The sequence below is a fragment of the Leiobunum rupestre genome, chromosome 11, assembly GCF_980474605.1.
Source record: "Leiobunum rupestre chromosome 11, qqLeiRupe1.1.hap1, whole genome shotgun sequence".
Lineage (NCBI taxonomy): Eukaryota > Metazoa > Arthropoda > Arachnida > Opiliones > Sclerosomatidae > Leiobunum > Leiobunum rupestre.
In genome coordinates, this window is record NC_143394.1 from 47,618,488 (window position 1) to 47,645,066 (window position 26,579).

At 35.3% G+C, this 26,579-nt stretch overlaps 2 protein-coding genes across 2 annotated transcripts in view; one reads left to right on the forward strand and one right to left on the reverse strand.

Moving 5' to 3' along the window:
• The window catches only part of mub (poly(rC)-binding protein mub), a 346,307-nt gene that overhangs the window by 80,457 nt on the left and 239,271 nt on the right, over window positions 1–26,579 (forward strand). The gene's annotated exons all lie outside the window — the stretch shown is intronic.
• On the reverse strand, window positions 5,081–12,420 carry LOC149923086 (poly(A) RNA polymerase GLD2-like). Its single transcript, XM_090163440.1, has 8 exons — window positions 12,272–12,420; window positions 10,005–10,336; window positions 9,305–9,371; window positions 9,170–9,246; window positions 6,951–7,126; window positions 6,217–6,314; window positions 5,866–5,954; window positions 5,081–5,253 (listed from the first exon to the last, which is right to left on the reverse strand). The coding sequence occupies exons 5-8, from the start codon at window positions 7,062–7,064 to the stop codon at window positions 5,081–5,083; spliced, it is 474 nt and encodes a 157-aa protein (XP_090019566.1). The 5' UTR covers window positions 7,065–7,126; window positions 9,170–9,246; window positions 9,305–9,371; window positions 10,005–10,336; window positions 12,272–12,420.

The following is a 26,579-nucleotide window of genomic DNA, read 5'->3' on the forward strand; positions in this document are numbered from 1 at the left end:
TCGGTACTTCTCCTAGTACACCCGAGTGCTGCGGGTGGAACACTTCTACAGGCGCTGGTAGGTCAAAAATAGACGAATGGGAGAATTGGATGCCTCAGCCTTGGTCCAGCCTCGGTACTTTTCCTAGTCTATAAATAGACCAATGGGATAATTAGAAGCGCATCTTCCAAATGTTTTTTCGGGCGATTGGACAAAGATGCGCTTCTAATTATGCCATTGGTCTATTTATGGCCTACCAGCGCCTGTAGAAGTGTTCGACCCGCAGCACTCTGGTGTACTAGGAGAAGTACCGAGGCTGAACCACGGCTGAGGCTTTCATCCTGTATATAAACGATATATATATATATATATATATATATATATATATATATATATATATATATATATATATATATATATATATATGTACTTGTATGTACCATGGTTACCGAGCTGTCGAAGTTAATCGCCAATTTCCCTCGCTAAGTAGCGCCAATTGACCAAACTACGAAACTGGCTGCGTTTAACTTATAATTACGCTCGATATATCGCGCCTAATAAGCCAGTTTCAATAATCGAGGTCTACGTAATTTGGCCTGACGCAATGGCCACAAGTAGTCGAATTGTTTGAATGGTTCGTTGAATATCCCCCACTTCTACAATGCTTTTCCAACTCTCCCGCTAAAGAGAGCCAATGAATTCGTCGATAGGTTTGACTGCACTATCTCAAGAACAAGTTGGGCAGTCGTAGCGCATTTATGTAAAGGTCTTTGGTTTGAAAAATTTGGATCGAATTTCAGGTAGCTAATCCCCTTTCGTCACGTGATTCATCCCCAAAGCATTTGATTTAAATAATTATTTGAGCCTTTACTATTTGTGCATTTGATTATCTAATTACTATATTAACAGCAGGGTGACCAGACTTCCTATATTTCCTGTATTTTTATAGCCTTCCTATAAATTCCTATATTTTCCTATAAATTCCGGTATTTTTATAGCCTTCCTATAAATTCCTATATTTTCCTATAAATTCCTGTATTTTTATAGCCTTCCTATAAATTCCTGTATTTTTATAGCCTTCCTATAAATTCCTTTATTTTTCTATAATTCGCCTCTAAAATTCCTATTTTTCCTGTAAAATTTTCAAAGTCTTTCCCTTTCCACCCTGCAACAGGTATCCGTTTTTAATTAAACGTGTACTAACTGATATTACCTTTGTTCCTCCACCTCTCATTATATTTGACCACAATTTAGTGAGAAAAAGTAGCCCATTTGGCTATCAACTTTCTAGCGTGACAACACTGCGACGATATAAAAAGTCTTGAATCAAATTGCCAGATTATTTTGGCCAAAATCTTCTCGAGATTATGGCGTAAACGTGACCTTTAAGCGCGATTCGACGGTGGAAAACTCTGATAACTTTCCAAAAATACCGAGCGACAAATAAAAGAAAAGGCTTAATAAGTTTTTACGGGTATTAGCAAGCGTAAAAGGGGGGTTTTTACGGGTATTAGCAAGCGTATAGGGGGAAAATTTTAACCTGGCGGCGGGCGGGGAAATTAAAATGTAAGAGTGGGAAGAAGACGATTAGATTAAATCGAAAAGCACGTACTTTTCCAGCCCCGTTGCCTCCCCCCTCCCTCGAAAAGGAGAGCAACTCCATCTTTCGACACAGTTCGGCGAAAGTTAAGGAGGTCGAGACGGGCTGCGTCCCTAGAACGCCATATCTGGATCTTCTGGAAATGGTTCAGCGTATCCCAACTGGGTCTTGTACATCGTATATAAATCAGAAAAAATCCTTTGATTTTTGGGACGACGAGAAAGACTGGGTTTACGGATGGAGATTCGGAGTCGGAAATGATTGTCATCGATTTTGACGTTGTGGGTCAGCGACCAGAATGGATGTGGTTCTTTCTTAATGCGGCTGATTTTCTATAACCACTGTACAAAATGAGTCATCCTTAGAGAATTTAAACCTTGTTATGAATAGTGTAGCCATTATAATCCAGTTGTCCATAGGCTCGTGTCTGTGTGGCGTAGACTAACAAGGAGACGACCCGAGGTGATAATCACCGATTTTGTTCAAACTCGGGTATAATGTACACCTCCATGTAACTTGAAAAACCTGCACGGGAAAAGTTGCGACGGGCTTCGTTTTGCCATGGCAACCGAAAACGTTTTTGACAACATGATTTGGAATTATTTCCATTGAAAATAACAAATGCATTTAAACTTGATTAAATTTAATTTTTAAAATAAATTTAAATTTTTTTAACGTTTTTGAAATTTTCAATTTTTTTTCATTTTTTAAAAGGTTTCACAGGGGGGGACCCTTAAAATCCTTCAGATTCCCATTTTATTTTCAATGGAAAAATCCCAAATCATGTTGTCAAAAACGTTTTCGGTTGCCATGACAAAACGAAAGCCCGTCGCAACTTTTCCCTTGCAGGTTTTTTAAGGTACATGGAGGTGTACACTATACCCGAGTTTGAACAAAATCGGTGATTATCACCTCGGGTCGTCTCCTTGTAAGACCACTTTCAGGGTTGCCACACGTTAGGGAATTTAAAAAGGGGTCAAATAAGTCAGGGAAAGGTCAGGGAATATTAAGAATTTGTAAAAAAAGTCACGGACATTTTTTTAAGGTAATTGTACTGTAGATCTATGGAAAACTCTGCTATATTTATTTACATCCTCGAAAGGTTTTTTAACGTTGAAGTTACTTTTGTACTGAAATATAAGATGATTTAATTTATTAACTTCTGATAAATGTAAAAGCTAAAAACTGTCTAATTTTGAGGTTAAATGGTCAGGGAAAATAACTTAAATGATCAGGGAAAATAACTTAAATGGTCTGGGAAAATAACTTAAATGGTCTGGGAAAATAACTTAAATGGTCTGGGAAAATAACTTAAATGGTCTGGGACAATAACTTAAATGGTCTGGGACAATAACTTAAATGGTCAGGGACAATAACTTAAATGGTCAGGGAAAATAACTTAAAAATGGTCAGGGAAAATAACTTAAATGATCAGGGAAAATAACTTAAATGGTCAGGGACAATAACTTATATGGTCTGGGAAAATAACTTAAATGGTCTGGGAAAATAACTTAAATGGTCAGGGAAAATAACTTAAATGATCAGGGAAAATAACTTAAATGATCAGGGAAAATAACTTAAATGATCAGGGAAAATAACTTAAATGGTCAGGGAAAATAACTTAAATGGTCAGGGAAAATAACTTAAATGGTCAGGGAAAATAACTTAAATGGTCTGGGAAAATAACTTAAATGGTCTGGGGAAAATAACTTAAATGGTCAGGGACAATAACTTAAATGGTCAGGGAAAATAACTTAAATGGTCTGGGGAAAATAACTTAAATGGTCTGGGGAAAATAACTTAAATGGTCAGGGAAAATAACTTAAATGGTCAGGGAAAATAACTTAAATGGTCAGGGAAAATAACTTAAATGGTCAGGGACAATAACTTAAATGATCAGGGACAATAACTTAAATGGTCAGGGAAAATAACTTAAATGGTCAGGGAAAATAACTTAAATGGTCAGGGAAAATAACTTAAATGGTCTGGGGAAAATAACTTAAATGGTCAGGGAAAATAACTTAAATGGTCAGGGAAAATAACTTAAATGGTCAGGGAAAATAACTTAAATGGTCAGGGAAAATAACTTAAATGGTCAGGGAAAATAACTTAAATGGTCAGGGAAAATAACTTAAATGGTCAAGGAAAACAGGGAATAGTCAGGAAATTTGAATCTATTAATATTGTGGCAACCCTGACTTTGCTAGATTCAAGTTCCCTCAGTATTTTTGGATTCGCACACAGACTGTTCTGCTAGCTTAAAACAATACATTGGATTTTTACAATGGAAATTAGGAAGCGAGAACATTGTACGTATCGAGTGATCTAGCGAAGAAATTACTCATTGCAGAGAAAGTTTAAATGGACAAAAGGATTTCCGACATTTCAAATAATTAAGTTTACAATATATGTTATTTCCGGTTAATTTTAATTAGTTAATCATTAAATTAAAATAGATAAGACAAATTCTGGGATAGCCGGGAACGAGGGGGTAGTAGTGGCAGCCAGAGAAAGTTTGGGGCAACCATATTTTAATTCAAATGTCTGAAGAAATTAAAATAGTTGATATTTTACCCTTTGAAGTCTCTAAAACGTCCTAGTTTTTAAAGATGATTATTTCCAACACTGTTCGGCGATAGTTTTCTACTAATTCTATCGATTATCAACTTTATTTTCCATGTTATAACCTTTTTAAACAATTTTGACAATCGTTTTCTCATATTTTTCCTTTTTTTATCCCAATTTTCTGCCTTTATTTTCCTGTATTTCACTATAAATTTCCTATAATTCCTTTAAAGGATTTTAAAATATTCTGTGGTCACACTGAAGTTTGGGGCAAGGCAACATGGGGTTAGCAGCGATAGCCAGAAACAATGATCTGATAATTTCGCCTGTAAAACTTGGAAGGGTCAAGCTTTTCCCCTAGCATTCATACTGCGAAAACTATTATTTAAAGCAACTGTCGGCTCTATCATTGCCACCTGTATTATGAAAAGGCTCCTGTTATTAGAGATGGCCATGAATCTATCCGAATCTTCGAATAAAATTACTTTCGTGGAGAGCGTGGAGCCATCTTTTAATGGGAACGGAAGCTAAAATTCAAAATAGCGAAACAATAACGTCGTCAGAGAGCCATTATAGAGTATTATATTTAGACCACTTTTACTCTACTCAGTGAACTTTAACCTAAATTATATATCCCATATAAAATATATTGTAATTGACAAATTTACAAACGAGCCAATCAACGCGAAGCATACTTTTATGTCCCGCCTTTTGAGTCAAAATGTAGCTTCAGCATCTTGTTTTGATTTCGACGCTAGCGACATCTGTTGAAAAAAGCGCTACTTCACCTAGAGCCGACACTGGCTTTAAAGAATCAGCCAATGATGCCGTAATTGTATTTAATTTTTCAAGTAACAAAACTGTTCAATGCTTCTGAACGTAAAAAAAAGTAGAAAATTATTTTTTATAAATAATGTATGATATCGATTGAAATTTTCAGTTGATGAGTGGTAAAAACGCTGCGAAGTTTATGTTGGAATTTTCGGGGAAAATGGAAGCGAGTTCTTTGCTTTCTTGTAATTTTTGGTAACTCTCCTGCAAAACGCTCGTCATCAGCTGATATTGGATGTAATTCATGGAATTCGCAATATTGACGCGTTCGTACGGATCTGGATTGTAAAATTGTATTAGTGATACCAGAAGCGAATGACTATCGGTGTTACCTAAGTGTCACTTTTTTAGAATAAAATCCATGTCAGTGGCAAAAAGTGGCAAATATGGCAAATAGTGACTAATAATCAGTAAATGCATTTAAATGATGTAAATAATATCTTTCAGATATGTAGCATCACTTAAATGTAAGATTATGTTTCAGTTTTTCACAAAAGAACCATTAAAAAAAACCTTAAAGATATATAGCAGACGAATTCAAACTCAGGAATAATCATTGAAAAATAGCCAAAAGAAATAACTAGATTGGGCTATAATTGAGTGTCTAGCCCAAAACTAATCCAGTATATTTGTCTAAAATAGCACTATGTTTTTTATTTTCATTAAAATTTATTATTTGCCACTATTTGGCATATTAGCCAGTAAAAGTATTATTCGCCATGTCGGTATTTACCACTTTTTACCACATTATTTGACACTTGTCATTTACCACTTCGTAACTTGACTATTGTTTGTATCGATTTTAGAGTCTTGTTTAAAATCGTCTAAATATAATATAAGTCCATTCTTGATAATATTTACTGCTATTAATTAAATTAATTAATAGATACCTTCGATAAACAAATAGCAACGGTCCTCTTCGTTTCTAAGAATAAGAATTTTATCTCCAGTCAGAACGGATATGACGTACTTCCCAAAACTAAATAATAAAAAATACAATATCAAAAACAGGTAAAAACCGGGAAAAAGTAGAAAAAACCATTTTCAGGCTAAATGAATCATTGAAATATCAATGAAGTTACTAATTTGGTCATTGCAAATAGGAGACATGAAAAAAGGCCAGAAGAAGAGTGAATAGAATAGAAGAATATACAGCTTTTATTATTTATTAGGTAAAAACCGCGGTTTTTTTCACCCTTGGCGGAATCGTGCCAACCCTGTCTTGAGGACATCGAACGTACTCGAATTTAGCATAATATTCCAGGAACCCACTCAACAACTGTCCCAAGTTATCCTTATTTAAAATCGACGGTAACTCGTCTAATTCTTCTCTGAATTCCTGCAATTTATTTCGTTAATGTTGGTAATATACGTTTTACCATAAGCCTATCATAAGGTCCACATAAGTGAAGGTCTACCATAGGGGCCCATGTTAACGGCGTTGTCCCGTAGATTAGAAAATTAACGCACGACGATAGGGCAGTAGCGACATCTTCTTCTTCAAAATTTCTACATCTAAAATATTCTCTTACTTGGTAGAGCAGCCACGCTCGGGTTGATAAATACCACACAAAACGCGTCGAAATCTCAAATAAATACCTTCAGAAACAAGTTATCTTATTTCTAAAAGCCAGTTTTAGGTTCTGATGAATCATTTTGCTACGATAAATGTTAATTATATGTTTGAAAGTGATTAAATTGTGATTAAGCCTTGGCTACGGTGCTAAGGGCTCGCGGCGGAGATTTATCCCGCCTGGTTCTCAGTTTAAAAACGTTCACGCACTCCTTCTGCGCATTCATCATGCAACGCGCGAAATTCATTTGGGGAAATGCCTAGTTGAGGATGTGGCCACTAGGAGGTGCAGATTTTGAATACCTACCTCTTAGTAACGAGTATGTGATCGTCAAAAATTTGGCCTAGACCTTTGCTTATGGGGACCCTATGATAGGCTTATGGTTTTACGTTAATGTTTACTTGGGGGTCTTTCTGCAGTCGGGGCAGCACTGGAGGGGAGCAGCCGCATTGCAAGTAGTGGATGACCATCAGTACCAACGAGTAGCTGGGAAACGGGTTGTTTTGCGGGTTCATTAGGCCGTGTAGTTTCGACCAAGCCTTGATTGTTATGACCAAAGCGCCGAATTTCCAGTTAGCTATTATTTGGGTATTTTATAAAACATAGTTTTAACAAGAATTTATTTATAGTTAAGGAGAATGACTGTTTAGATGGCCCATGGGTATCGTGGTCGAGAATGTCTGAAATTAAGTACTTAAATGCAGTGGCGTAGCTGAGAACTCAGAGCCCCCCCCCCCCGCTAAAATCTCTATGAGGCCCCCCTTTTCAATTTGTTTTTGGTTAGTAGGGCCCCCCGTAGCTTGAGGCCCCCCGCACCGTGGGCCCTGCGGACCATCAGCTACGCCACTGCTTAAATGGCGTCGAAATGAGTCAATTTTAGGAGAAAAGGACACCGACCTGATTTCAGAGTGACCAGAGTTCCTATAATTTCACCTATTTTCCTATAATTTCACCTATTTTCCTATAATTTCACGCTCTTTTGAAAATGAAAGAACTTTTTCGCACGTGTCATAGAGCATCTAGCCTATATTTAGTTTCCTATATATTCCTGTATTTGACCCATTTAGTTTCCTATATATTCTTGTAATTCACCTATTTAGTTTCCTATATATTCCTGTATTTGACCCATTTAGTTTCCTATATATTCCTATATTTGACCCATTTAGTTTCCTATATATTCTTGTAATTCGCCTATTTAGTTTCCTATATATTCCTGTATTTGACCCATTTAGTTTCCTATATATTCCTATATTTGACCCATTTAGTTTCCTATATATTCTTGTAATTCGCCTATTTAGTTTCCTATATATTCCTGTATTTGACCCATTTAGTTTCCTATATATTCCTATATTTGACCCATTTAGTTTCCTATATATTCCTATATTTGACCCATTTAGTTTCCTATATATTCTTGTAATTCGCCTATTTAGTTTCCTATATATTCCTATATTTGACCCATTTAGTTTCCTATATATTCCTGTATTTGACCCATTTAGTTTCCTATATATTCTTGTAATTCGCCTATTTAGTTTCCTATATATTCCTGTATTTGATCCATTTAGTTTCCTATATATTCCTATATTTGACCCATTTAGTTTCCTATATATTCTTGTAATTCGCCTATTTAGTTTCCTATATATTCCGGTAATTATCCTATTTAGTTTCCTATATATTCCTATATTTGACCCATTTACTTTCCTATATATTCTTGTAATTCGCCTATTTAGTTTCCTATATATTCCTATATTTGACCCATTTAGTTTCCTATATATTCCTGTAATTCTCCTATTTAGTTTCCTATATATTCCTGTATTTGACCCATTTAGTTTCCTATATATTCTTGTAATTCGCCTATTTAGTTTCCTATATATTCCTGTATTTGACCCATTTAGTTTCCTATATATTCCTATATTTGACCCATTTAGTTTCCTATATATTCCTGTAATTATCCTATTTAGTTTCCTATATATTCCTGTATTTGACCCATTTAGTTTCCTATATATTCCTGTAATTCGCCTATTTAGTTTCCTATATATTCCTGTATTTGACCCATTTAGTTTCCTATATATTCCTGTAATTCGCCTATTTAGTTTCCTATATATTCCTGTATTTGACCCATTTAGTTTCCTATATATTCTTGTAATTCGCCTATTTAGTTTCCTTATATTCCTGTATATTCTTATAATTCGCCTATTTAGTTTCCTATAATTCGACATTAAAATTAAAATGGAGGAGATGGAGTAATACATGAAACAAATTTTCAACCAACATGCGTTGTATGTTGTGGGAAAAATTACTACGAAGGTACTTTTAGTACTACACGTAAAAGTGCGACGATAAAAGCGTTAATAGACAAGTTAAAGGGGTTCCAAAGTTTGGTGGCAAAATGTGTGTAAAGTCAGTAAAGTGCGAAATTTACGGTTGACTCTGCCGGCCTCTGCCAAGGCCGAGTGAGGGGTGGGGGGGAATGAAAAGCATGCTCAATTTTCTTTTTTTGCCACCTAACTTTGGTGCCCCTTTAAGTTACACCTGGCAAACGTGTAGCGGAAACTTGTAGGAGCTTAAGATTGTACGCAACAGCTACAAGTTCCCTCTACCCTTTTCAAGGCGGCTGTGATACCTCTGGAATATAACTGTTGCAAATTGGTGTTTCTTATGGCGGTAAGGTTGTTGCAACTAAGTTGAACTTTTATTCCCCTAAACAAACACGAAAATTAGGGAAATAAAATTATTTTCCAAATCGTTTAGGTTTTACGTTAAAAAGTCTTTGACCCTTAGTATGGGAATGTGGCCATCAATAATTTTAGCTTCGGTAAGGTTAGCTGTAAATAGAATTAGTGAATTTTTCGCAATTTAACAAAGTTTAGCTTAAACTTTTACTGAGAGTAATTTTTAGAATAACCTCACGTGAGCACGTGCAAGGAAGCACTATATTTTTGGGGTATGATGTAGGGATGCACCGATATATCGGCTTATTTTTCTAATATCGGTATCGGCCAATATATTTTCAGAAAAACAAAAATAAGAAAATTATCGATTAACTAATAATAATATTTTATTTGATTGGCCGCGCCACATGCGCCAGACTTCAGAAGCTAGATCATACCTTTTTTAGACAGGGGGTTACGAGTGTAAACAAATAAAAAACAACGATATTCGATTTGTGATAGAAAATATGTATCAATGAAAATGAAAAGAAACATATTCGGATATGCTTTTGCAAACCTTTCTTCATGAAAAATTAGAATAAAATGGTATGACCGTGTACTGAACCGTCTTTTTCAAAGATTTTATCATATACACTACTGTTATGATAAATAACTTTGTTAATATCTGCCACGAATAGCCGATATATCGGTGCATCCCTAGTATGATGTCAATTCCACCTAGCGGTATTCATTTCGACTAACTGACCACTTATGGAAAGTAATTATAAACTTATGGGGATACTCAACGACACAATGGCAGAAAGGTGAAAATGCGTTGCAGTTGACTTAGAGATAAATCCTTGTCCGCGTTGAAAGGCTGCACCAATAGACACAAATCCAAATCACTTTGGTTGATTCCCAAACCGGTTTGCGAAGAACCAACCACGAATAAAGCAATATCTGGAAAGAAATTGAAACTTAATTCTACCGGAAACGCGAGAATGTTTAATAATGTCCTTGCCAGAATACAAAGTCCTTTGCAGAAATGAATAAATGGTGTTCCTTAACTCCGTCTTCTTGGTGAATGTCGTTTGGCATTGACCCGCGCTTTTGTAATACCCTAGCATTTCGTTTGACACCTTGAACACAGAAATTTGTCATATTTTCGTATTCAGCCTGGAAGCTAGGGGAATACTTTTGGACTGTCCCTGAGCAGATTGTAGCCCATTCTGACTTAATAGAGAGTTTAAGCAGAGCCACGGCCAACTTTGACACTCAAATAAAATCTCGGCGTTGAGCACCCCTAGCGGAAAATTATTTTTAGAATAGTTTGCATTGAAGCCAATATAGCTCTGAACACCAATAGTTTATAGCGTGAAAATCCTTGTTCATGGAATTTCGTCGAATGGGTTGGCCGCTATTGCGCGAGTGTCAAAGTTGGCCGTGGCAGAGCACTCAAGAAGTTTGAACAACGACGTCAGGAGTCACGTGAACATTTAACAACTTAAAGACGACGCCATATTTCTGTAGAGCTTACGTGACACATAGTACAGGGTTCATACAAACATGGAAATCAGTGAAAACCTGGAAATATCAGGGAAATTTATTTAAAGCAAAAAGGCAGGGAAATAACGGAAAATAATTAAGACAATTTGTTTTAGTATTTTTGAAATTATTACTTAGTATTGAATTCATACGTTCAATCTTGACTATATTATATTAGAAAGTGTAACAGTAATGCTTTTAACATTTTGGAGACCCCTATTGTTTTAAAAATTATATCTGGAAAATATTCAAAACTACTCGGGAAAACCGGGAAATATCAGGGAAAATGCTTTTTGAAATATTGTATGAACCCTGTAGTAATACATTTATAGTTTTTCAATTAAAGTACTGATAAATAATAAGTTGTTGATTTGGAAAGTTATAATTATCTAGTAGCATACTAAGTCTTGTTAAAAAGAATAAATTCTTATTTGAATAGATAAACCCCTAGGCCTTGTGCAATTAAGACGAATTTGACGAAATCAGTAAGAGTATACAAAGAGAGTACACCCGGGCACACGAATAAATAAATATTTGTATTTCGACAACACTCATACAAGTACATAACGCCTGTTTTAGTATTGTTCAAACGACGTTTTAAATTCTTCGTTTACCCTGGGCGATAAATTTGATAAACTGAGAGCGCTTAACCGATTTTAAAGAATTTTTATCCTCGAATAGGGTTGCCACGGTATTTGGAAAACTGGAATTCCTGGAAAAGTCAGGGAATCTGAATATGGGTATTAAAATCAGGGAATCTGAATATGGGTATTAAAATCAGGGAATTTTAAAAATTAGTCTAAAAATCAGGGAAAAGTCAGAGGATTTGAATATGGGTATAAAAATCGGGGAATTTTAGAAATTAGTCTAAAAATCAGGGAAAAGTCAGAGGATTTGAATATGGGTATAAAAATCAGGGAATTTTAAAAATTAGTCTAAAAATCAGGGAATTTGAATATGGGTATAAAAATCAGGGAATTAATTAGTCTAAAAATCCGGGAAAGGTCAGGGAATTTGAATATGGGTATAAAAATCAGGGAATTAATTAGTCTAAAAATCAGGGAAAGGTCAGGTAATTTGAATATGGGTATAAAAATCAGGGAATTTTAAAAATTGGTCTAAAAATCAGGGAAAAGTCAGGGAATTTGAATATGAGTATAAAAATCAGGGAATTTTAAAAATTAGTCTAAAATCAGGGAAAGGTCAGGGAATTTGAATATGGGTATAAAAATTAGTCTAAAAATCAGGGAAATGTCAGGGAATTAATTTCGGTGGCAAATAGGGAACTTTTACTAAAATATTGGATAAAAAATACAAAATTTTTAGACAAAATAAGTCTGGGAAAATCTCCGGAGACAGTAAGGAAAACCTGGAAAAGTCAGGGAATTTGAATGTGAAAAAACTGTGGCAACCCTGTCGAACGTCGAGGTACTACCGACAGCATTGTTGTTAAAACTTCTAAAGCGCTATGCTTAACCTCTCTACTATTTTGTAGCTGCGAACCGTTTACAGTGAACCTACTGTCTCACCTTGTACCAGACGGCTCTGGTCCATATTTCCATTTGCTTCACATCCGTCTGAGGTGGTTTGTACAACGGCTGCCTCCCGGTTTTATTAACTTTTGCCGGAGGTGGTTGCTGGGTATCACGGTCCTGGTTCGATTCCTCGTCATCGGTATTATATTTACGCCTGAAATTGTTAGACAATAACACCCACGATGTATCCCAGTTTTTACTATTTAGATCAGGGGTGCCCAAATGGTAAATATCGACCTTGAAAATGGCAATGTCGACCTTGAAATAGGGTTGGCAAGAACCAGCCAGACAAGATAAAACCGGTTTTAACCACCGAAAAATCCATGGTTAAAACTTAACTATTGAGAAATGAATTAGAAATATTGAAAAAACTAAAACTTAACCTTAACTTTTTGTCGTAAGTAATGATAGCTAGATATAACCAATTGGGGGATCCTAAAATTCATTTTGTGCGTGAAAATACGCCGCCATGTTAGGGTATAAAAGCGGGTAAATAAGTCTGCTAAACCTCATAATGTAAAGGTACTGTCACCCGCAAAAACGTTATTTTTAAATCGGGCAATTTGAGCATTGTCGAAGTAATGAGGGCTAGATATAGCAATTTGAGTATTTTTTAATTTATGAATTAAACCACCGGTTACAACAGGTTTTAACTATACTGGATTTTAAATTTAATAAAAGCCGGTTTTTTTTGCCACCCCTGCCTTATCTCGGAATATACTAAAATCTTATAATGAAAAATAACTTCTATAAACATAGGGAAATCGACCTTGAGAATGTTAAAAAAATCTATTGGCTCGTAAAGTTGGACACCCGTGATTTTGATTGTTTACTTCAAAGTTTCGGCGTCTTTATTATCGTAATATTCGCAATTTTGTTCGACGTTAGACGTTGAACCTCGGCCGCTTCTACTAAAACAACCACGTCAAAATTCGAGCATTTAGGAACAACAAAATTTATTTCATTTATTACCTTGATTCTCGTAAGCACGATATATTTTCCATTTTCAGTCTAAATAATACGTTTACGGTTCTACATTAAACTGACCTCTGACTGTTTGACCTCCGAATAGTCAGGGGCGGGGGTAACACGGTTGCCAGACCTCCAAAGCCGGGTATATGCGAGGGTACATGGTTGCCTGAACAAAAATATAATTTTATTTTTATTTTTCCATAGCATTAGTTTATTAATTAAACTTGGACGTTAAGCCCCCCTAATTCCCTTTTCAGACGATGCTCACAAAACGGGGTTAAGTTTGAACTATCTCAAAATATGTATGGAAAATAAATTTTATTAAATCTTTTTTCTTAGCGTCGTCTGAAAAGGGTATTAACGATGAAAGTTTTTTAGCCTAACCCCTCTAGTGATAGAGGCATTGAGGCTAGCTCCCAAAGGGACTCCGCGAAAAGTCGATTACTCATTAACGACTCTCGATAAAAATGTAATTGATACGTCGTTCGATTTGTATTTGATCCCTCTCACTAACCATGCCAAAGCATCGACGTTGTTATTAATCAAACGTAGATTTTGACATATTTTAGGTTTTTTTTAAGTTAATTTTCTTCACAACAGGAAAAATTTAAATACTGTGTTAATTATCATTTTGTATTTTTTACAAAAAGTCGTAATTTGCCGTTACCCTGGTAACCCTTAAATTTATACGACTCGATTCGCGAAATATATTAGACAGTGTTAGACTGTCAGCAACCCATTTCTACGCCAGATCCTAGAAATTTATCTGACGTTGGGAACGTCGGGAACACAGGAATCCGGCATTTGAAAAAGCAGACGACGAGTGAAATAACAATAAAGGTAATTTATTTTAACTAGTTAGGTCGTACAGCAAACTAAATGTTGTGTGTCACTTTTCTAAATGAAGTTTTATTGGCTGCATGTGGCATCGTGGTCTTCACACCATTTTCTTCAAAGCTAGAAAGAGGTTGTTGGTGCATGTGGCATCGTGGTCTTCACACCATTTTCTTCAAAGCTAGAAAGATGTTGTTGGTGCATATGGCATTGTGGCCTTCACACCATTTTATTCAAAGTTAGAAAAAAGGTGTTGGTGCATGGGGCATCGTGGCCTTCACACCATTTTATTCAAAGTTAGAAGAAGGTTGTTGGTGCATATGGCATTGTGGCCTTCACACCATTTTATTCGAAGTTAGAAGAAGGTTGTTGGTGCATGTGGCATCGTGGCCTTCACACCATTTTATTCAAAGTTAGAAAAAAGGTGTTGGTGCATGTGGCATCGTGGCCTTCACACCATTTTATTCAAAGTTAGAAAAAAGGTGTTGGTGCATGTGGCATCGTGGACTTCACACCATTTTATTCAAAGTTAGAAAAAAGGTGTTGGTGCATGTGGCATCGTGGCCTTCACACCATTTTATTCAAAGTTAGAAAAAAGGTGTTGGTGCATGTGGCATCGTGGCCTTCACACCATTTTATTCGAAGTTAGAAGAAGGTGTTGGTGCATATGACATCGTGGCCTTCACACCATTTTCTGCAAAGTTAGAAGAAGGTTGTTGGTGCATATGGCATTGTGGCCTTCACACCATTTTATTCAAAGTTAGAAGTTGGTTTTTGGTGCATGGGGCATCGTGGCCTTCACACCATTTTATTCAAAGTTAGAAAAAAGGTGTTGGTGCATGTGGCATCGTGGCCTTCACACCATTTTATTCAAAGTTAGAAGTTGGTTTTTGGTGCATGGGGCATCGTGGCCTTCACACCATTTTATTCAAAGTTAGAAGAAGGTTGTTGGTGCATATGGCATTGTGGCCTTCACACCATTTTATTCAAAGTTAGAAGAAGGTTGTTGGTGCATGTGGCATCGTGGCCTTCACACCATTTTATTCAAAGTGAGAAGAAGGTTGTTGGTGCATATGACATCGTGGCCTTCACACCATTTTATTCAAAGTTAGAAGAAGGTTTTTGGTGCATGGGGCATCGTGGCCTTCACACCATTTTATTCAAAGTTAGAAGAAGGTTTTTGGTGCATGGGGCATCGTGGCCTTCACACCATTTTATTCAAAGTGAGAAGAAGGTTGTTGGTGCATATGACATCGTGGCCTTCACACCATTTTATTCAAAGTTAGAAAAAAGGTGTTGGTGCATATGACATCGTGGCCTTCACACCATTTTATTCAAAGTTAGAAGAAGGTTGTTGGTGCATATGGCATTGTGGTCTTCACAAAATTTTATTCGAAGTTAGAAGAAGGTGTTGGTGCATATGACATCGTGGCCTTCACACCATTTTCTGCAAAGTTAGAAGAAGGTTGTTGGTGCATATGGCATTGTGGCCTTCACACCATTTTATTCAAAGTTAGAAAAAAGGTGTTGGTGCATGTGGCATCGTGGCCTTCACACCATTTTATTCAAAGTTAGAAGAAGGTTGTTGGTGCATGTGGCATCGTGGCCTTCACACCATTTTATTCAAAGTGAGAAGAAGGTTGTTGGTGCATATGACATCGTGGCCTTCACACCATTTTATTCAAAGTTAGAAGGTTTTTGGTGCATGGGGCATCGTGGCCTTCACACCATTTTATTCAAAGTGAGAAGAAGGTTGTTGGTGCATATGACATCGTGGCCTTCACACCATTTTATTCAAAGTTAGAAGGTTTTTGGTGCATGGGGCATCGTGGCCTTCACACCATTTTATTCAAAGTGAGAAGAAGGTTGTTGGTGCATATGACATCGTGGCCTTCACACCATTTTATTCAAAGTTAGAAAAAAGGTGTTGGTGCATGTGGCATCGTGGCCTTCACACTATTTTATTCAAAGTTAGAAAGAGGTTGTTGGTGAATGTGGCATCGTGGCCTTCACTTCATTTTATTCAAAGTTAGAAAGATGTGGTTGTTGGTGCATGTGGCATCGTGGCCTTCATTTCATTTTATTGATAGTTAGAAAGAGGTTTTTTTTGCTTGTAGCAACGTGCCCTTATCAGTATTCTATTTGAAAAATAGATGGCGTATTAGGGGAAAATTCTACCATGATGCCTAAAATTCTGTCCACGTGACCCTTGTCTTAAATTTCTACGACTCGAAAAGTGCTGCCAACTATGATTACGACCCAAAATTATTCGCGAAATATATTATCGACATTAAAAAAGAAGACTTAGGGACCATATTTTAGCCCACCAGGTCCCCCTCCTTATCGGATATGCAAATCATCCTTTAGCGACAACAAAATTTTCATCAGTTCAGCTCCTCTCTTTTTTATTTTTTAGCTCTTCATTTTTATCCCATTTTTTGTAATTATTATATTATTATTTTTTTTTATGAGAAGCCAAGTGAGAATTTATTTCCCTTTTATTATTTTTTTAGGCGACGTGCGGCGAATCATGGGGAAATATTATAGCTTATTAACGGAGATGCCGCGCCATCTATAGCTAGGCACTTTTACTAGATTAAAAGTAAATATTGCTTATCCGCGAACCGGGGGAAGGGTGAGGGGGCAGTCCCAGTGGTATGTCCCTCCTTTAGTTGGTGTATTTTTAATACGACGTTTTTAATGACTAGAAAAAACAGCCAACAAACCCCCGTTATGTTCTAAAAAAGGAAAATGGATTGCAGGCGTTATAACGATGCGGTAAATCATGTTTCTTGACGAGGGGAAAATTCATTTCACTCCGTGTTTGTTTAGTGTGTGTTTAAAGTGTACAGGTATTTGTTACAGTGTAAAGAATAATTAGATGATGGCTAAGATAAATGTTGGAACTATACTATGATATAAGCCTAATTGAAAATGTAGCTCAGGGAAGCTGGAATATGGGGTTAAGGATCGCCATTTAAAGTTTTTTCGGTACAAAATTATATTTATCTATATTGCTATGCAATTATATTTATTTATATTGCTAGCATAATATTTTATTTATTTATATTGCTAGCATAATATTTTATTTATTTATATTGCTAGCATAATATTTTATTTATTTATATTGCTAGCATAATATTTTATTTATTTATATTGCTAGTATAATTATATTTATTTATATTGCTAGTATAATTATATTTATATTGCTAGTATAATTATATTTATATTGCTAGTATAATTATATTTATATTGCTAGTATAATTATATTTATATTGCTAGCATAATATTTTATTTATTTATATTGCTAGTATAATTATATTTATTTATATTGCTAGTATAATTATATTTATTTATATTACTAGTATAATTATATTACTATATATAGTAATATAATTATATAAGCAATATAGATAAATATAATTATATAAGCACATATAGATAAATATAATTATATAAGCAATATAGATAAATATAATTATATAAGCAATATAGATAAATATAATTATATAAGCAATATAGATAAATATAATTATAGAGCAATATAGATAAATATAATTATAGAGCAATATAGATAAATATAATTATAGAGCAATATAGAGAAATAAAATTATATAAGCAATATAAAGAAATATAATTATATAAGCAATATAGAGAAATATAATTATATAAGCAATATAGAGAAATATAATTATATAAGCAATATAGAGAAATATAATTATATAAGCAATATAAAGAAATATAATTATATAAGCAATATAAAGAAATATAATTATATAAGCAATATAGATAAATATAATTATAGAGCAATATAGATAAATATAATTATAGAGCAATATAGATAAATATAATTATATGAGCAATATAGATAAATATAATTATATAAGCAATATAGAGAAATATAATTATATGAGCAATATAGAGAAATATAATTATATAAGCAATATAGAGAAATATAATTATATGAGCAATATAGAGAAATATAATTATATGAGCAATATAGAGAAATATAATTATATAAGCAATATAGAGAAATATAATTATATAAGCAATATAGAGAAATATAATTATATAATCAATATAGAGAAATATAACTTTCTCTATTGCTATATATTTATATTTCTATATTGCTGTATAATTATTTTTTCTATGTTGTTATATAATAATTCTATTTCTCTATGGTACTTAATTATTGAAATACTTACTCTAATATTAAGAAATCAACGTTTTGTTAAGATACATATTTCCAAAAGAATATAATATAATGTATCCATCAAAACCACAAATGTGAACAATGTTACAATAGGCCAAACCGCAAGAAGCACGCAGCGCATCGCGGCTAAAAATTTACGCTATTTACTACTCCAGAAAAACCTATTTCAAATTGAAAAATCCGCCTGAGCAAGCGAATAGCATCAGCTGCGGTAAAGGGGGATCAGTGATGGGCAATTTTGTTAAACAGCCGCTCGCGTTTTGCACCTCTCTTTAACTCCTCTTTGCGCTCTTTTTTGAGCAGCAATAGTTTCACTATAGTTTGGGCGTTGAAATTTTCGCTCCTCTTTTCGTTTTATTTTGATTGTAAAAATTTTCGATCCTCTTTTCGCTCTATTTTGAGTGCCAAATTTTCGATCTTTTTTGTCGCCCTATTTTGAGCGTCGAAATTTTTTATCCTCTTTTCGCTCTATTTTGAGTGTCAAAATTTTCGATCTTTTTTGTCGCCGTATTTTGAGCGTCGAAATTTTTTATCGTCTTTTCGCTCTATTTTGAGTGTCAAATTTTTTTATCTTTTTTGTCGCCCTATTTTGAGCGTCGAAATTTTTTATCCTCTTTTCGCTCTATTTTGAGTGTCAAAATTTTCGATCTTTTTTGTCGCCGTATTTTGAGCGTCGAAATTTTTTATCGTCTTTTCGCTCTATTTTGAGTGTCAAATTTTTTTATCTTTTTTGTCGCCCTATTTTGAGCGTCGAAATTTTTTATCCTCTTTTCGCTCTATTTTGAGTGTCAAAATTTTCGATCTTTTTTGTCGCCGTATTTTGAGCGTCGAAATTTTTTATTGTCTTTTCGCTCTATTTTGAGTGTCAAATTTTTTTATCTTTTTTGTCGCCCTATTTTGAGCGTCGAAAATTTTTATCCTCTTTTCGCTCTATTTTGAGTGTCAAAATTTTCGATCTTTTTTGTCGCCCTATTTTGAGCGTTGAAATTTTCAATCCTCTTTTCGCTCTATTTTGAGCGTCAAAAATTGTGCTCTTCTCATTTTCGTTTTTCCCTCTTTTATAATCAAATTTCACCACTCAATTTCGCTCAAAATGAGATTAGCGCTCTTATGACCTAGGGCAGGAATCCATACCTCTACTTGGAATGCTAATCCCGCCGTATCGCGTATGGCAAGATCGCTCTGACGGCTTTGACCCCGCCTACGAGAGAATAAATCCCCTTTGCGCGCGCTCCCCTCTCACGTTGTTGTTTGTTAAGTTAACATAGTGACGTCAAAAAAACCGTCAGCAACATCGAGACGAAAATCTGCGGTGATAGGCATTCCAAGTAGAGGTATGGATTCCTGTGAGGGAGATAGAAAACTCTTGAAGATCCTATTGTATATTTCTCATATTTATCACGTTAAAAGAGTATATTTCGACCAGGGTTGGCAAAAACCCGCCATAAACAGGTTTTTGCCGGGGCATGTGGGAAAAAATGGAAAAAACTCTTTTCATGCTAAATTAATCATTGATATATCTATTAAGTGACTAATTTGGTCATTGCAAATAGAAGAGATGAAAAAAAGAGTGAATAGAATAGACGAATATACTGCTTTTTATTTTTTATTGAATTTTGCCACAATAGGTGGAAAAACCGCGGAAAAATCTAGTTTTTTCCACCCTTGGCAAAATTGTGCGAACCCTGATTTATAGACAGGATATTATTGAAAATGAAATAGCAGCTTGTCAAAACAAGAGAACTCGGATGATAATCTACATTTCCATAATGGTCCATTAAAATACCACAGTCGCTCATTTAGGAGGCCTAAACTAAACGTAGCTGACCCAATCGTTTCCATCTATCATGCACAGCGGACATCAACGAGCAACGTGACTTTCATCGCGTGATACGCGTATTGAAGGCCTGGGCATTCACGATCTCCTTCGAGTTCGTGCCGCTGGTAATTGTATCCTTGGCAAAGAAATCAAGCTGTTCCGGGACACGCCAACTAAACTAGGATCCCTCGTGTCGGCAATTACCGCGGAATGAAAGTAGTTACCGGCCAGCCGTCTCTTATTAATTAAAGCGCCTACGACGTTTTCTAATCAACACATCGCGGGCTACTGCAATTACTAAATTCTTTCTTTCCCACACTTTTATACAGGCGCTTTTAAATGCGAAAAGCTATTATACACTTTCATCGGGATTGCCACAAAACCTGGGAAAAGTCAGGGAGTTTTGAAATATGTCTAAAAATTAGAGAAAAGTCGGGGAGTTTGAAAATATGTCTAAAAATTAGAGAAAAGTCGGGGAGTTTGAAAATATGTCTAAAAATTAGAGAAAAGTCGGGGAGTTTGAAAATATGTCTAAAAATTAGAGAAAAGTCGGGGAGTTTGAAAATATGTCTAAAAATTAGAGAAAAGTCAGGAATTTGATGGTATGTTTAAAAAACTGGGAATTTGAAAGTATGTTTAAAAACCAGGGAATTTGAAAATGTCTAAAAATTAGAGAAAAGTCGGGGAGTTTGAAAATGTCTAAAAATTAGATAAAAGTCGGGAAGTTTGAAAATATGTCTAAAAACCAGGTAATTTGAAAATATGTCTAAAAATTAGAGAAAGGTCGGGGAGTTTGAAAATATGTCTAAAACCAGGGAGTTTGAAAATATGTCTAAAAACCAGGGAGTTTGAGAATATGTCTAAAAATTAGAGAAAGGTCGGGGAGTTTGAAAATATGTCTAAAATTAGAGAAAAGTCGGGGAGTTTGAAAATATGTCTAAAAATTAGAGAAAAGTCAGGGAATTTGATGGTATGTTTAAAAAACTGGGAATTTGAAAGTATGTTTAAAAACCAGGGAATTTGAATATATGTCTAAAAATTAGAGAAAAGTCAGGGAATTTGAAAATATGTTTAAAAACCAGGGAAAAGTCGGGGAATTTGAAAATATGTTTAAAAACCAGGGAATTTGAAAATATGTTTATAAACCAGGGAAAAGTCAGGGAATTGTTTTAATAGTACTTTTTATAAAGTAACGTGGCCTTCTTGTTTAAATGCGGCTATTACGTCACAGTTTTTTTTTACTTTGACAATTGTACGAGCGTGCGCTACAGTCGCCAGAGAAATATAGGTCTTAACAGCGCAGGTGCAAATCTCTCGTGCGATGATAATACTAATAAAGCTGTGTTTTGTGACGTAAGAGCAACATTTTAACAAGTTGGGCAAGACCACTTTTTATTTTATAAAATCAACTATTTACGCAAATAGTTGAAAATCTTCTCTTTATGGCGGATTCAGTCGTTAAATTCAGCTTTTAATAAAGTTGTACTTTTCCGTAACTAATTATAGTGGGTTATAGATAAAAAAAATGTTCTTACGACCTACAGTAGATGACGCTACACAATTGAGAAAATAGTGGGTTTCCGTGTGTAGTACGCTCTCGGTAACCTAAATACGTTCTTCGTGCATTATGTACGTAATAAATATTACGAATATTATATATTTCAACCTTAGCTTGGTTAATGAGTGATAGGAACTGTAGAACATTAATTTGTGGAGATGGATCCAACTCGGGCCTTTGTAGTTCATCTAGCACGCGATGTTAATAGTGGGCCTCGCTTCTAATAATTGGGTTTAGGATGTACTTGCCAGTAAGTAGGGTCTTTAAGCGAACGCCACTATCGGATACCTCAATGGGCGATAGAACATCGAACGCCGGTTTGAAGGGCTCCGTGCGGAGCGCCCTAAATAGGCAAGGGCCGTACGAACGAGGTGAGCGTAAACCAAGAATCTTTTAATAAAAGGGGGCCCAAATCTCACGTACCGGGCCCGAGCCATTACGAAAGCGATCGGCCGAACTTAACAATCTCTTTGTGATTCTGGCTCCGCAGAGTCTCGCCTCCATTCCATCCGAGCATTACGTATTATGAATGTTTACTAAGATTTCCACCCCGTTCTGTAATTTGGAGATGCGAAAGGGGATACAGAGCAGGCGAATTTTAAGGGAATGCTGTTTCTCCATATGCCCCTGCGTCTTGATCAAGAATGTATACCTCTGAACGGAGAATAATCGGAAAATGTGGGGAGTGATTCCCGTTACATTAACCACGCCCCTTTGCCTTTGTCAGTGTAAACTTTCCCCTCTTTCGCCCTGTAAGCAGGCTCTCTCTCTCCCTAGGAGCAACAAACACAGCACACCACACAAGGAGAACGCAGGGCCCCCAGAGGACCTATAGTTCCTATAAAATCGTATATTTTCCAAAATGTCCTATAACATCCTATATTTTTAGCAAAATCCACCAAAAGTCCTATAAAATCCTATAATTTTGATATTTTGCCCATTTCAAATCCAACCACTCAGTTAAATTGCTAGATTTAGCTATAGGATTAATTCCTATACCAAGTCATTCTAGTCTATACTTTTGTTATTGTTAACATGGTTAGCTACTAGTATATTTTTGTGATAAAATGGTTAAATAGTTTCTATTTTTAAGTGAAAATCAAAGATTTATTTCACTAAATAGATTTGGTTTTTAAATGAAATATCATATATAGTCCTATAAAACCCTATAATTTGGTAAAAATAGTCCTATAAAGTCCTATATTTTTAGAAATATAATCCTATTTTTCTTTAAAAAAAAATTGAAGATTTGAGTGGGGGCCCTGAGAACGCAACCCGTCAAAAGTGTTGTATTTTCTCGCGTACACTTTTCATTGGCTAGACGCTATAGCGCCTGCTACCGTCGGAAGGGGAAAATTTGGAAATTGTCTTACCCCCCTCCGGTAAAACATTCAGCGTAAAGGTTCGTCCAATGAAATTCGTACACAATACTGCGTAAGCGTGTTTAAAGGCTAGCTGCGTTCTCCTTGTGTTTGTTGTTCCTAACTCTCTCCGAAGGAATATCTTCATAGAATCACTAAAACCGAGATAATAGTGGCCGTTATGTATTCCCTGTTAGGGCGAATACATCTTGGTTGAATATATTGACGCGCCATCTAGCCGAGGCTGCATTAAACGTCGGTAATGTTGGAGAGTGATCCTACACTCTCTCTCCCGACTACTTCGGTAATGAAGATTAATTCCGTTGTTGGAGAGAGCCTGTAAGGATTCTCTCTCTCTCCTTAAGACATCAGCTGGCCTCGCCTTCTTAATGCCCTCTACTTGTAATAGGGTACGTGCGTCTTGAGACTGGAATTACTAATAACAAGAGGTCCTGTTGCCGCTGCTTTTGATAGTAACTCCCCCACCCTCGCCTTTATACTATTTGTTCTATTGAGGAAAAGGATAATTTTATTCGAATCGTATAGTCGTTTCAGGGTGGCCACAGTACCTGCAAATCTTGGAAAGCCCGCAAAAACAAGTTAAACAGGATTGCCACACGTCAGGCAAAAGCCAGGGAATTTAAAAATGGGCTTAATAGGTCAGGGAATTTTAAGAATTTGTAAAAAGTCGGGGAATACAGTTTTATCTTGACACTTTTTTAAGGTAATTTTACTCTAGATCTATGACCAATTCTGTAATTATTATTTAATTCTTTGAAAGTTTTGGTAATTTTTTTTAACGTTGAAATAACTATGATTTATTATATTTGTGGAATTTTTCGGGCTTCACCTGATGCAATATCAAAATCTATAAAGTTATAAAGAATTTAAAATAATTATGAAACCAAATTGCCTTTAAAAACTATGGATTTTCACTTCATAAGTACTTGAAATCTATATTTTCATGTGATTTTAATGGAATTTATTAAAAAAATTCCTTTATTTTGCAAAAGATCTCTTCTATAAAATCGTATAAATCAACTACAAATTTCTAAAATTCCTTTAAGAAATAGTTTTCTGTGGTTACCCAATATTTATTCGGTGTTTTTCAAATAGCTTTTATGAGTAAACTACTATCCAAGCAACAAATCTCTTATTGGATAACTTTAGGAACCAGTAAAATAATCATGGAATTTAGTTTTCTTTCGGTGTTCTTATGTTTGGTAATAAAATTTTATTATTTATATATTTTCGGTGTTTTCAAAGTGCTTAGAATGGTATCCGTGCAAATTCCAAACAATTTTTAATGGGGAACTGGTATCCACGCAGTAGGTAGTAAATGATGTTATAAAGTGATATTTTTGTGTTAATACTAAAAGTACATTAAATAAAACTAGAGAAGTAGACTGATCCCAAAAGGTTTCGGTTTGTAAAGGTTAATTAAAAGTTATTTTAAATTTTAAATGTTAAGCCTACCCCAAAGTTAATTGACGTGACTATTTTAGTTTCTTCGAATCCCGAGTTTTCTGGCTATAAACATCTCCAATTTATTCCCAATAAAATGTAGTTAGCATCTGAAAAGGTTAACATGCTTGCCACACGTCAGGGAAATCAGAGAATTTAGAAATTAAAAAGTGGTACGAATCTATTCTCCCTAAAATCTAAAAATAAAATCACCAGATCCACAGATCGTATTTCAGCTCCCTTTTGTAGATCAGAAAAGAAAATTACGTCCCTTTTTTACACAGGCATAAAGAACTTTAATTTGCTACCTGAGAGCGTAAATAGCTTATATAACAATCTTCCATATTTTAAAAAGTGTGTTAAAGATTTAATTTTACAGAAAAGGATTTGATCGTGGGTTTATTTGTCTCTTTTATGTTTTCTGAATTTTTTTGTTTTTTGTAATTTTTTTTGTATTACGCGGGTATTTTAATTTTGTTCTACTATTGGACTGTATTTTAGTTACTAGTTTGTCTAAAACTTTGTTAATTTAATAGCCCGGGCTTACAAGTCACACTGTGACTTAGCCCGTTGTGTGTATAATGTTTTTGTTTTCTTTTTAAAAGGTTTACTAAATAAAATTGAAAATTGAAATTGAAATTGAAATGGGCCTGAAAGGTCAGGGAATTTTAAGAATTTGTAAAAATTCAGGGAAAAGTCAGGGAATTCAATTTTACCTTGTCTTTTTGTTTTAAGGTTATTTTACTCTAGATCTATGACAAATTCTACGATCATAATTTATTTTGTTGAAAGTTTGACTAATTTTTTCAACATTGCAATAACCTTTTTTACTGAAATATACGTCCATTTAAATTTGTTAACTTCTAATAAAAGTAAAACATAAAATAAAAATTTTGGCCTTAAAAAGTCAGGGAAAATCTCCCAAAATTGTCTCAGGGAAAATCTCTTAAAATTGTCAGGGAAAATCTCTTAAAATTGTCAGGGAAAATCTCTTAAAATTGTCAGGGAAAATCTCTTAAAATTGTCAGAGAAAATATCTTAAAATTGTCAGGGAAAATCTCTTAAAATTGTCTAAGGGAAAATCTCTTAAAATTGTCTAAGGGAAAATCTCTTAAAATTGTCTAAGGGAAAATCTCTTAAAATTGTCTTAGGGAAAATCTCCCAAAATTGTCTCAGGGAAAATCTCTTAAAATTGTCTTAGGGAAAATCTCTCAAAATTGTCAGGGAAAACAAGAAATAGTCGTGGAATTTGAATCTCAAAATTTGGTGGCAACCCTGATTAAGAAACGGTGCCTCGTTTCTTGTAAAAATAGGGTCTATAGCTACCGGTACATATTCTCTGTTAAGTTGAATACATTCTTGGTTTGGCTCTTAACGGCGTTATTAAATTGATCCGCCCCTTCCCGTTTTCGTATTAATAACGGAGAATGTGTAAACCCGAAGCCTTCTCCCTTTTACACGAAGTACACCGTTGATTATTATAGAGTTCTTGGTAGAGCGCCACAGGAGGAAGAGTCGAAGGCCCCCCATTACCTCCCCAAGCCACGCTCTTTGATATAAAAACCAATAAAATGAGCGCGCCGCGTTTTTAAGGGTCTTTTTTTCCGGAGTCGAGTCGGGGAAGAGGCTGTTCTTGATTCGGCAATACGTCAACAGCGCCTCTATTAGGGAAATTTGCATCATAAAACTGTCACATATTGATTTTCTCATCTTCCCGCTAAACGAGCGCGCGCGCCGCGTCCAGTTGGGGCCCACGCAGGCGCTCGATATCCGCCGACGCCCGTAAAAGGAAAAATGTGGCTATCCGCTAAACCACCAGCTCTCAACCGAAGTGGAGCTGACACTAATAGCCGCGTTACTCGACGCTGATTGTACCCCCGTTCCCTACGACGTCCCTTACTACGCCGTGATTTTCAACCGGAATATAGCGACTCATCTCATCTCCGCCATTTTTGTCGAAATCGAATGTCATTCCCGTCCGCTAGGAGACGCTGCCGGTATAGCCCTATTTCGCGTTGCCTAGCAATGAGGGCTCCTCTTCTCTTCGGGCAATGCACCAATTCCTCTTCACAATCGACCGC